The sequence below is a fragment of the Peromyscus leucopus genome, chromosome 8b, assembly GCF_004664715.2.
Source record: "Peromyscus leucopus breed LL Stock chromosome 8b, UCI_PerLeu_2.1, whole genome shotgun sequence".
In the NCBI taxonomy this organism is placed as follows: Eukaryota; Metazoa; Chordata; class Mammalia; order Rodentia; family Cricetidae; genus Peromyscus; species Peromyscus leucopus.
Window position 1 is genome coordinate 5,064,850 of NC_051086.1, and position 12,663 is coordinate 5,077,512.

General features: G+C 56.2%; 1 protein-coding gene across 1 annotated transcript; it reads left to right on the top strand.

Moving 5' to 3' along the window:
* The first annotated feature begins 665 nt into the window (after window positions 1–665).
* On the top strand, window positions 666–3,498 carry Tlx3 (T cell leukemia homeobox 3). The gene is made up of 3 exons (XM_028857794.2): window positions 666–1,237; window positions 1,579–1,822; window positions 2,740–3,498. Exons 1-3 carry the CDS (start codon window positions 676–678, stop codon window positions 2,948–2,950), a joined length of 1,017 nt encoding a protein of 338 aa, XP_028713627.1. The 5' UTR covers window positions 666–675; the 3' UTR covers window positions 2,951–3,498.
* The last annotated feature ends 9,165 nt before the right edge of the window (window positions 3,499–12,663 follow it).

Sequence of the window (12,663 nt, forward strand, 5' to 3'; positions counted from 1 at the left end):
GTCCTCCTGGCTGGGGCCAGGGAGCGTCTCCAAAGTGGCCGCGACGCCTCGTTGGAAGCCGGGGAGGGGGCGAATTCTCCCCACGCGGGTGTCCTCAGTGGCGTGGAGAACGCTCCGGTGCTCTCCTTGATCCACGCGTGGACAGCTCCGAGCTTGCACCCCACGAAGCGACGCTTTCGTTGCCTCGGCGGAGGGCGAGCAGCCCAGAGGCTTCCGCAGATTTCGTAGGACCGTTCTTGGGTTGCATCTCCATTGTAATTGAAGATTCATTTTGTTTGGGGTTTGCTCAGATGAAAAAATTTAGAAGACAACGAAAATCCCCGCGGCAAAAGCCATTTCCCTAGCAGCGCTCCTGCCGGCGGGTGAGGCGGCGGGAAGCAGCCGGGCCCGAAGTGGGGAGCGTCTGCTAATTGCAGCTTCGTTAGATTTCGGGTTTGAGAGGCTGCGGTTCGGGCGCTAATATCCGCCGCCCATTATCCCGGCTAATAAATTTGACCTATTGTTCGTTTGTTAAAATGATGTCACCTTGGAACAGTCCCTAAGCTCCTATTTCCATGAATTAGGCCTTTATTGAAAGCCGGGAGCCAATGAGAGGAGAGAGGCTTGTTGATCGCAGCCAATGGCTGCGGCGGGAGAGGAATTAGCAGCGGAAACTCCAGGTTCGGTTCAAGAAAGATGACACAGAGCCTGTCGGGCCCGCGCACTCTTGGCAAAGTTTCAGTGCGACTGGAGGCGCCGGGCGCTCCATGGCCGCGCCGTAACGGGGACCCATCCGCCTCCCCGCCCAGCCCAGCCCAGCCCTTCCGCCCGCCCAGGATGGAGGCGCCCGCCAGCGCGCAGACCCCACACCCGCACGAGCCCATCAGCTTCGGCATCGACCAAATCCTCAACAGCCCGGACCAGGACAGCGCGCCCGCCCCGCGGGGCCCCGACGGCGCCAGCTACCTGGGAGGGCCCCCCGGGGGCCGTCCGGGCGCCGCATACCCATCTCTGCCCGCCTCCTTTGCGGGCCTCGGCGCGCCCTTCGAGGACGCGGGATCTTACAGTGTCAACCTAAGCCTGGCCCCCGCTGGCGTGATCCGGGTGCCAGCGCACAGGCCGCTACCCGGGGCCGTGCCGCCGCCACTGCCCAGCGCGCTGCCCGCCATGCCCTCCGTGCCCACGGTCTCCAGCCTGGGCGGCCTCAATTTCCCCTGGATGGAGAGCAGCCGCCGCTTTGTGAAGGACCGCTTCACAGGTGAGCAGAGCGGGCCACCAGGAGCCAGGCCTCGGCCCTCTGGGGGCCAGGGGCGCCGCGCCCTGTGCACTCCACTCCCAGGAACGATTTCAGAGGCCCAGGCATGGTGGAGGCCTCCGCTCCCAGGGCTCGGGGCGGCCGTGGAGGGGAGGGTAAATCGGAGAGTTGCGGGGAAAAGGAAACCAGCGTCCCCGGGAAGGGAAGGGTGTCCCTGCCTGGCTTGGCGCCGCCGGGGACACGCGGGACGAGCGAAATAGCGGAGCACTGTGTCCCACGGGGCTCCACGTGCGGCCTGAACGGTGGTGGGGCTGGGCTTCAAGGGGCCTCATGTGTCTCTGCAGCGGCGGCCGCGCTCACGCCCTTCACCGTGACCCGGCGCATTGGCCACCCCTACCAGAACCGGACGCCGCCCAAGCGTAAGAAGCCGCGCACGTCCTTTTCCCGGGTGCAGATCTGTGAGCTGGAAAAGCGCTTCCATCGCCAAAAGTACCTGGCCTCGGCCGAGAGGGCGGCGCTCGCAAAGTCCCTCAAAATGACAGACGCGCAGGTCAAGACCTGGTTCCAAAATCGGAGGACCAAGTGGCGGTGAGAGAGGCCCGGCCCTGCCCTTCACCTGCCCCGCCCTGCGCCTGCAGCCCAGCATCCTGCCCTCTCCTGTGCTACCCCCTGCCCGCGCTCCCTGGACCACACACCTCCCTTCTTTTCCAGATTTGTTGTCCTTCCTTCCCACCGACCTGTATTCCTCTCTCCATCATCTCCCATGCCTCGGCGTCTACATTTCCAGCCCCATGTCGCCAGTGTTTTGTCTCGCCTCTTTTGCTCGTTTGGGTTCCTCCCACCTGCCCCCCACCACACACATCCCGGGCCTCCCACACTCTCCTCCCTCTCCCGATCCAGCCCACCCACTCGGATTTCGGATTGATAGCCAAGGCGGTAGGGTCCTCAGTCCAACTCTGTTTTTTTGGTTTTTTGCTTTTTGTTTTTATATACGATCCTTGCTTCCATCCAACCCGTAAACGACGAAGCGATGTGTCCTAGAGAGGGCTTCAAGACAGTGCCTGGGAGAATCTTATCAGACTGACCCCATCCGGGGCCGCCCAGCTGGTGGTGCACAGCCAGCCAGTCCACCCGTGGGCCCAAGTGACCCCACTGGCCGCAGGGCCGAGTCAGTTATACATTGCCCTGCCGTTGTTATCCCGCAGGGGGTAACAAAACACACACAAAAAAAAACAAGATTTATTGTTGGCGAAGCCACAAAATCCGGGTGTGCAGGTGGACGGCGGGCAGAGTGCCCTCCCAGCGCCCCCGGGGTCCACAAACAAAACCCAGCGGTCCCACCCGCTCTTCCGCCCCGCGGGCCTCGGGGAAAGTGTGTGCGGGCGGCGGGCGGCGCCTCGCCTCGAGGGGCTAAGCTGCCCCTTTCCCGGGAGGGCTGGGGCCCGCTGGTGGCCTAGCAATGCCCAATGCGTGACGGTGCTGTCCCTCTCCCTCCCTGGGTGCAGGCGGCAGACGGCAGAGGAGCGGGAGGCGGAGCGGCAGCAGGCGAGCCGGCTCATGCTGCAGCTGCAACACGACGCCTTCCAGAAGAGTCTCAACGACTCCATCCAGCCCGACCCACTCTGTCTGCACAACTCTTCGCTCTTTGCTCTGCAGAATCTGCAGCCCTGGGAGGAGGACAGTTCCAAGGTCCCTGCTGTCACCTCGCTGGTGTGAGCCGCCGGCGCGCACCGTAGCTACGGATCGCCGCCCCCACCAGGCGGGGCGCCCGGGTCCCCCAGCCGGGCTGGGGAGGGAAGCTGGGCCGAGAGGGGCAGGGCGGCCCGGCTCGCGTGGGCCCTGGGGCGCGCCGCACAGCGCCGGCCGCGGAGGGGGGCTGGGCCCGGGTCCGCGCGGCTGCACAATCCGAGCCCCCGCCCCGCGCCCCGTCCCGCCCCAGGCCCGGGCCTGACAAAGAAGCGCCTTACGTTACTCCGCCCCGCGCCCGCACCCCCGGGCTGGGCGCCTGTATTATACTTTGTACTTTTGCCCAAACGTGTAAATAATAAAAGTTTTGGCTTTTTTCTTTAGAAACCAGCCACCTGCTTCCCCTGCGGGGCCGCTGGAGGAGGGGCAGCCGGCCCGGCGACCGGGGGAAGCTCCCGGGGGCCGGGGGCACCCTGCGTTTAGGCTGGGGTGTACGCCTCTCCTTTTCCGTTCCTTTTATTTAAGTCGTTTTATTTAATAAAAAGTTAGCTATTTCACTTAATGCCGCTTTTATTTCGTTTTCGTTCCTCGAACGCTCGGCGACCCCGGCCCTTGCGCCCCACCCCTATGGCGTTCGCAGCCGGTGTGCGCGGGCGCGTCCAGGTCTGCGAGCTACACTGGCTTCGCCCCAGCCCGAACCCCGGCCCGGGGCCCTGCGGAGGATGCGCCGTGCAGGTCAGTTTCAGAAGCCGGTTGCGGGATGGGGCGTGGACCTGGGATCCAGCACCGCGCTGCTGGGAAGGCAAAGTTCCGGCCTGAGCGGGTTCTGAGTCGTCGCAGGTCGAATCCACCGAGTGGGTGGGAGAAAGAGGAAACGTTGGACACTCTCATACCCAGCTTTGGGCTCTTTCCATAGGCCGGGCGCCACTCGTGGACCCGGCTCTGAGGGATCTGGGCACCCTGCGAGCACAGGGCCCGGGCACAGTCCGAGCTTCTAATGCCTGGGATTTTCGCAAGATCCCAGGTGGAGCATGACGTTATCCGACGTCACAACGATCTTTCACTGCTTCACTTAACAAGAGGGACTCAGGGTGCCCCAGCTCCCAGAACCCTAAGCCTGAGTGTAGCAGCAGCCTGGCGTTGTCCTCTCAAATTTCCAATGGCTGAACTTTGGAAGTTTCTAGATTGCGAGATCCAGAGCGAAGGGCCCCTGCCAACCACGATAAACATGCACCGCGTCTCTTGATTTTTTTTTTTTTGCCCCCTTTATAATTCTTGTGGTCTTTTAAAAACATTTTTTTTTATATTTTCCGGTCTCGACATTCTTTCTCTACCATATTGTCCGTTCTCTCTGTTTATCCCCCGCGCTCTCCGTACTCTGTTGTGTGTGTATGCTATTGTTGCCGTGATTTCTTTACGGTTTCACGCTTCTCTTTCCAGTTTGTCCTCTGTCGCCTTTAATTTCTCCGAGCGCATTTCTTGATCGTGGCCAACTCTTCCTCCCGATTCTACTCGGATCCCTTCTCCGCCTTGTCTCTTGTCTGTGTGATGTCCCTTCCTGCTTTCTCAGAATCTCTTCGCCTCCATTTCAGTCTTTGTCTCTTTTTCCTGTTTTATTCTTCTCTTCCTCCCTCCTCCAGATTTTAGCTCCCAGCAGCTAAACACTTTTTTGGGGGGGAGTGTCCTCACCCTACCCCAGCAGTCCCGTCCCACCCTGCTGTGTCTCTCAGAGCCAAGCACCACCCTGCGGGCTGTGGCACTGGGGAATCTTCGTTATAAGCGGGCTGAGGAGTTGACAGCCCTTACGAGGCTAAGGGAGCGAAAACTGGACTAAGAGGACGCCCCTATCCCAGCTCCTGCCCTCGCTCGCACCTCCAAGCCCTTCCAACCCTAAGTCTGCGCCTCTTGGAACTTAACAGACACGGGGGAAGAATTAGGGTAACTCGGACTTGGGGTTTCCTCCCGAGGCGTTTTCTTGAAATGCTCTCATTTACTCTGCTGAAAAGCTTTGGAGGAGCGTGCTCGGGTGGTGGGAAAGGTTGGCCCTTCGGCTGGGGAGGTGGTCCTTCTTTGCCTGGCCCTGGGCTCCTCCCTCAGGGCTGGCGTCTCTGTCTGTTTCCTCCAGGATTTCCTCTATTGCGCTGTAATAAGGCCGACCGTTTTTACTTTTCTAAATTATGTGTATTGTTTTGACAGGGTCAACCTCGGTTCTTAAACCTCTGGGGGCACACACGTTGTCTTTTTCTTCCTTGCAAGCTCTCCGTCTTGCACAAAGGGCTCTGGTTAAGTAGCCCAAGGATCAGGTGGGGGCCTGGGGTTCCCACACTCGTTGTCTTAGCCAGTTCGCGGCCTCTGAGTCATTTGCCCCAGCTAAGCCTTGCTGAACTAGATGTCGGCTACCAGTCTGATTGAGTTAGGAGACTAAGCCAGATCCCACGCGTGTGGGCTCGGGCGGCGACCATCTCTTGTCCAGCTCACCCAGAGCAGGGTGGGCGCCCCCAGCGGGTGGGGGCGATTGCTGAGCCGCAAGTGAGAGTTGCGCCTTCCACTCATGACCTGCCAAGCCCTAAACCTTCCTTTCTACTATTGTTATGCGGGGTGAGAGGCGGGATGAGAGGCGGAGGCGCGCCTTTGAGGGACAATGCTCTCGGTGTCCCCACTGGGAGGACCGTGGGTTAGGGTCGGAACCACGACAAGGGTCAGGCAAGCTTAGGGGCTGAGCTGAAGGAACGAGGGCTCGTGCTTAGCGGTGCTCCCTCAGCCTTAGGCCGGGCGGAGGCTCCCGACGCCGACGGGTGAGTGCGGCACCAGGGGGCAGGCCCAGCGGCTGCACAGCCGGAAGCCGCCAACGGCTGCACCGCTTGACGCCTCTTGACCCTTCTCAGTGACCTTCCTCGTTGCACCCATTTTGCAGATCTGAGGCTGGGTAGCGCAGGATCGCCCTGCGCGGGGTTTCGAGGCAGCACCTAGTGCCCACCTGGGGAAGGCCGCAACCAAAGCATCCAGGGCCAGGGACAAGGCCTCCAGGACGCAGCCTGGAGCTAGGTTTCTCAGCTTGTGCAGTGTGGGATTGAGGAATGCAAGGCCACTCCGCCGCATCAGAGCCCTGCGGAGGGAGCAAGGAAAACTCCGGGTCAGTCGCCCGCGCCTGCCGGAGCAAAGGAGGCCCGGCAGGCCGAGCTTAGTCACGGTTGTCTTTACCAGGACGTGCACGCCCTCAGGGTGTGGATACTCTCCTCAGTTTGTTGATGAAAACACAGAGAACTTCCGAGGTTAGCTCGAACCGGTGTAGCCCCGACGCCTGGACGTTCTTGCCCGGCAGCAACCGCTCTGCCCAGTGCTTGGCCTATGGAGACTGGAAAGGGCATGGAGCTTAACCTTAAGGGCGGGAAGGCGGTCTAGTGCAGCCACCCTGACCAGAGGTCCGCAGGTCTCAGTGAGGCCGAAGGGCCTACCCACTCGCACTTGAGCGGTAGACAGGGTCTGGGAGTTGAAAGGGCGCCCAGTGTCTCCGGTCGCCCAGCTGTGCCTGCCCAGCCATTTTCGCCGCCACGCATGCACAAGTGAGGAAGCCATCCCAGGGTGAGAGATCCAGCGACCTCCCCAAGCCGGGCAGAGCATGAGGCAGGCCAAGCACAGGCCGGTCCCGCCGCGCCTAAGGCCCCCTCACCCCGGGAAGGCGACCGCACCCGCCTCAGGGACGGCCAGACCTGGAGCCCAGGTTTAGAAGTCACAGAGTATGACCTCCCAACTAGCCCTCTACCCCCACACGCGCAGAGACGGGCAAGCAGAGCAGGGCCTAAATTACGGCCATGTCAGAATGTCACACGGAAGGTTCCTGGGAACCTTCCCCCCAAACCCTGATCTCAGCCTGGGCGCAACTAAAGCCGAGGCCGGAGGAGGCGAGCATTTGGTGGATGCGCCTGCACTCTGCATAGGGAGCGTTTCCGAAGGTCGCGGCCGGCCGTTTTCCTGGTGCGAAATCCACGCGCCCCCGCTTTTTCAAGCCGCGATCGGCAACCAAGGTCCCAGCCCGGGGCCTCGCTGTCTGAATGCAGTCAGTCATTCCTAGTGGAATCCATCTCCATTCGCACCTTCCATTGAGACACACCCAGGCAAGGGGAAGCAGGGTTCTCCCGTCCCGTTCTGGGTGGCCCTGCGTGAGTGATTTCTACGCTCAGCGCCTGGTTTACTGATTTGGTTAAAAAACAGTCGGCGAAGACTGTTCAAGAAAAACAACCACAACCATAGCTTACGGTACGGTACAGCCGTTCATAAATTTATCGCAAAAATAGAGACGTTTAAAAATGCTTTCCGTACAAAACAATCTAACTGAACGTCCAGGAATGGCACAGGGGCTTCATCACGGTGTTGCTTGTGGGGGAAAGGGCAGGCACGGAACAGCGTCCTCTCTGGCTGGCGACACTGGTGGGCATCTCTGACCTGGACCGGGGCAGGCTTGTCAGTCTCCTGACCATGCGCATGGCGCTGCCGCGGTGACTGTACTGGTCCTGCCCTTCAGCTGAAATGTTCGCTTGTCAGACAGGCTTCCGGGTAGGGAAGTCGTTATTGAACCCCTTCGGTATGCTCCTGGTCAGTGTGGGGAGGAAGTAGAGAGGGAAAAGAAAAAACACGCATTTGAGCTTTTTTTTTTTCCTTCCCACCATCCACCCTCCCATCTCTAGAGCAGTCTTGGGTTCCAGTTCTACCAATGGGGAGCTGAGCTGATAGAGAAGGCAGGGGACCAGAGAACCTCGCTCGGATCCCTTAACTGTCTAGACTACAGTGGCGCTTTGTGCCCCTCGGCCCCACCACCACCTCGTGCTGGCCTTGGAGTCTGAACCACTGCTGTGTCCCTATCCACCAGAAATCGTAGCTGGGAAAGCTCCTCCGCAGTGGGGCCACTAGACAGGTTTGTGCTGATACACACTCCCCTGACTTTGAGGAGCCAAATTTCCACGTAGAGTGAAAGAAAGTCTTGGGTTGGCTTTAACAGCTTGCAGAGCAGGCCCAGCCCTGGATGCGCATGGCGGATCTCAAGCCCTGTTGAGGGTGTCGTTTCGATGCGCAGAAACTCTTGAGTGCCTGGGACCTAGGTGGACCCCGGCACACTCTTTGCCACCTTCATCCGCCATTCGGGGGCGGGGGGGGGGGCGGGAACCCTCCTTGCTTCTGCCAGCAAAGGCCGCAGCAAACTAGAAGAATGCTTGGGCTCCTGGGAAAGACAGCGAGAAGGTGGCCCGCGTGGCTCCCTGTGGGCTGAGTTCCGGGCGCAGCAGAAAGGGGTGCTGGCTTCAGACGGCCTGAGTGAATATGCTAAGCAGCCGCACGTTCGCATCTGCCGTTTGGGCACCACAGCTGGGGCACTTTTGTTCCTAGGACAGAGTGAAGCTAAGGAAGATGGGGGCGGGGAATGTAAAAAGGAAACCCAACCCCGGGAGGACCCGGGGGCCCCCCACCCCCACCCCCCGGGCAGGGGTGGACTTTATTAACGCCTCCAGTTTCAGCTCGTTTGGGGCGGGGGAGAAAGGGGGGCTTTGAGCAAGGATGGCATAACGCCAGTCCTCAGCTCTGAGAGCCCCTTCAGGATGGCAGACACCTGTACCCTGGCGTGTTAGATCCGGAGGTGGGCTGGGGATGGCCAGCAGTAGCTGCGTTAAGGGCGCCTGCGCGATCTGACTAGCCCTCAGACAGCCCTGGAGGTAGGTGCATACATATAACCCCCATTTTGCAGATGAGAAACTGAGGGGGGCATCACAGTATCTCAGGGCCCCGCTGGTGCCAGGGCATTAATGGAAGCCAAATAACCCCAGTTCACCAGCTTTACGCTGGAGGGGCCTCAGACCTCCTTGTTATTAAAACTGAAGTCTTTGTGTGCCTGCCAAAGGGAATTCTGGCCGCTTTGAATATCATTATCTTTAAGCAGCACAGGATATAAACCAGAAAGTGTGGGTCTGTTTATAAACATTATCCCGGGCTAGCTTTGCTCCAGCCTCCCTGTCCTTCTCTTTAGAGCCACTTGAAAGAAGTTGAAGGTGCACATTCTTCGTTTGAAGGACCTGAAGGGCCCCTGGTCCACTCCTCCTACCCCAGCTAAAACCAAGCTCTAGCAGACCCTTGTGGGTGTGGATGCCACAGGTGGAGACCTCGACCCCAGACCTTTCCTTTCAGGTCAAAAGAAGAGTGGTGTGGAGTTGGGCTCTGAACTGCTCACAACACACAGGGCTCTTTGCTGGCCAACTTTGAAAGGTCAGTTTTTCTGTTCAAGAGAGTAAGCAGTCTTGTTCTGAGCATCCCATCCGCCTCTTTGTCTGCAGCCAGGACAACTTCACTGTGACTGTTGTTAACCAGCAGGCGAATTCTCATATACGGAGGAGACTTTCTGTTTACTCATACAGAGAAGCAGCAAAGCCAGGGACCCACAGGCAGATGGGTTAGCCCTGTGTATGCCCAAGGCCAGCACCCTCACTTGCTTCAACCTCCGTGTATATCAGCTCCCAGGAAGAGGACCTTTCCAGAATAGATTGTTGGTTGACAGTTGAAAGTCCACGTTATTCTAAGGGAGAGTAAGTAGCTAGGTCCTGGAGCCTCTTGTGGCTCGTTCCGTTTGGTTGCTGATGTGTGGCACACTGTAGGTGCTTAGTACATGCTTACTAAGCAATAATAGTAATAGTAAATAGCATTTATAGATTACCTACTGTGGGCCAGACACCGGACTAAGCATTTTACCCAAGTATCTTACACATTTAACCCTTAGAGCTAGCCTAGGAAACTCAGCAGACATCAATATTTCATTTTGGAGAACAAAAATGTGAGGTTTGGGGATATTCAGATCTATTCCTGATGTTGAATAGAGTAGAACACGGATTGGAATCCAGCTGCTTTGACTCCAGAAAAGAAAACTAATTTGTGCTAAGCACCTACTGTGTGCTGAGCTCTGGGCTCAAGATCTCACTTGGTCTTTAAACAATCTTACAAAGGTCTGAAGGCCGCTTTTCAGCTTTACTTTGTGTTTGCTCGGGTCTGACGCCTGCATCTGGCAGCGACCCGTCTAGATCCAGCTGCTGAGGCTCCAATCCGCTTCTAAGCCAGCTTTGAAGTCTTCAGTCCAGTCAGGCACTCTGGGAAGGAGCAGCTGCAGTGATGGGGGGGGGGGGGGTGCCACCAGACAAAGCACCCTGCTCCCTGCAAGCATTTCCTGGGCTCTGTCTGAGGGAGGGAATAGGAAGTGTCTGGAGAAATCAGGGTCAGGATGGGTAGGGGGCTGCCTGAGCCCGCACAGTGAGGGCCCTTGCAGCTGCCCCCTTTTCCCTCCGCTCGCCATGTCCTCCCTCTCCTCTTCCTCATCTCCTTCCTCTCTGCTTCCTTTTTCTCTTCCTGGACATTTCCTCTCCTCCTCTTCCCTCTCTCCTTCCTTTCCCCTCTCCTCCCTTCAGCCCTCGCTGCTGCACTTTCGGGAATCTTCCCCGCCCACCTCCATCAGGGGCTTCTTTGATGAGGCCTTTCATACAAGTCGTGTCCAAAGCAGAGGAAGTTGGCATCTGTGCTGCCCCATACATCTGAGATTTTTAAGATCAAGTAAGATGGATTGCTTTGTGGGTCCTCAAATTCGTCAGGTGGAAGAGCCAAAGGCCTTGAACCTGGAGTTATTAAATCCTGGGGGGCAGAGACTGGGCTGATGTCTTGGATTTCTTTCTTCCACAAATACCAGTTTCTGCCAACCTGGCTGTGCACTGTTCCAGCCTATTATGGAGACTCTGTGATGTTCAGCCAAATGCTGTGCACTTAGTGGGTGGCTCTTGGAGTCTCAGTGACGTGCCACCCAGAGTGGGAGACCCACCTCGTGAGCTGGCTGCCTGCACTTGGTGAGTCGAGGTCAGGGTCTCTGGCTACCCTGCAAGAAGGTTCTGTGCGTTTGCTCAAGAGGAAGTTGAACCTGCACTGCGTGTTGTTTAAAAGCAATTTGTCAGGGGCGACAATTTACAGAAATATATTCCTGTTGCAGCATCTCCCGATTGCTGGGATTTATGGCTTCATCTCTCAGCTTTGAAAGCACACTCGCATGCTCCAGCAAATGGAAAAATGTATGAACAATTTGTTGGCTTCTTTTTTTTATCAAGTTTCTCCAAATATGTAAACTCTGAGAGCGCCTTATTCTTTTTAAATGATCATTCATTTGTCTCCAGACTCTATCTTTTGGCACAATTTATTATTCTCTATTTCAAAAAACTTAAATGCATTTTGCATATTAGCACGTAACTCTTGCTCCTGTCTCCTCAGTTGTGGAAAGGGCTGGATTGCTTTTATAAAGAAAAAAATGGCTAATAAAATTGGCCTCAGCACCATTGCTCTGCAATTCTTATGAACAGTAAAGTGGTACTTACCGTCATTGATGTTAAAAGCTATTTCTAAATTATGGTGCCATTTATTATCTCTAGTGTCCAAAGTAAGTTTAAATGATGCTTATAATTCATGTTTTACCAAATTTCCTTTTCCCCCCGAGGATACCTCTGATTAACTTATGCACATTAAAGCGCTTTTTAAATTCTTCTTTTATTGCCATTATGCTCTGAAAATCTCAGCGATTCTCAAAAATGGGTAATAAACTTGAGATAAAATGCTGCAGTTTTAGATCAATGCTGACATATCACTGTGGTGATTTCTTCAGAGCTAAAGTGATAATGCCTCATATTTACGGGATATATACTAGGTTATTACTACAGTATTACCATTTTGTTCTAAGATGAAATGAGTAATTTGCCAATTTATTAAACAGTTACATTTAAGTATTGCTTAGGACATTACCACCCCAATCTGTTTACTTAGCTTGAAGAGTCACCATTAAGATACCCTGTTTATTTAGGTAAAATTTGTAATCATCTGCCTTCCATTAACCAACTTATTTTTCTGCAAGGCTAATTGTCTGGAAATGAGTTTCTTCTTATTTACTGTGCTACATTCTGCTTAGCTGGCTAAAAATGTCACCCCAGCAAGAAGTGCTTGGGAAATTAATAATACATACAGAGAACAGTTTTAATTAGTATAATACCAAATGTTAATAAAAGATTTATGACGCCTTAAGAAAGTTCTAACAGGACAGATCGTATCAGCTTCAGGCTCCGTTTGTCCAGAGGGTTCTGCAGCAGCTACACCCTCTAGAGGAGGTCAGATTTGGGTGAATCTCCCATTCTGCGGGGGCTCCCAGGAGCACAGACTAGAGATGGAGAGCTCCCCTTGAAAGGACCTTTCCAGGGAGCTAGATAGGAAGCGCGTGTCAGGGGAGGAGTCCTCAGGGCCTGGAAGTGGGCTGTCAAGGTAGCCTGTCTTCTGCTGGAGAGGAACCACCCAGGCCAGCTGAATGGCCTTCTGGGCACTTCCTGGGGCACCAGTGATCTTTGGTCCAAATTGGAACCAGAACTTCGAGAAAGAAACCCATCTGCTGTTAGTTCCAAAGCCAGAGGGAGCTAGGCAGACGGACACATGGGCGAAGGCTGAGTAATGGCTCCTGAGCTGCTGTCTGCACACACACACACACACACACACACACACACACACACACACACGCAGCTGTTTTCATCCCAAGGCACGGACAGTGTCTCCAGCTACAGTGTGTTTTCCTCATCTGGCAGTAGGAGACGAAGTCTGAAGGGTCAGGTCCAGAGCTAAGGTTGTAAGCAGAGCAGTGGAAAGGGTTTGGGCGGGGTGTGTGGCAGCCTCCCGAGATGCAACCCTGCCGCCTGGCT

What these genes read in the sequence shown, in the direction of transcription:
- Tlx3 (XM_028857794.2), top strand. Translation starts at nt 676, where the DNA reads ATGACACAGAGCCTGTCGGGCCCGCGCACTCTTGGCAAAGTTTCAGTG. An exon ending in TGTGAAGGACCGCTTCACAG is followed by an intron (nt 1,238 to 1,578) that starts GTGAGCAGAGCG and finishes GTGTCTCTGCAG; the next exon opens with CGGCGGCCGCGCTCACGCCC. An exon ending in AATCGGAGGACCAAGTGGCG is followed by an intron (nt 1,823 to 2,739) that starts GTGAGAGAGGCC and finishes CCCTGGGTGCAG; the next exon opens with GCGGCAGACGGCAGAGGAGC.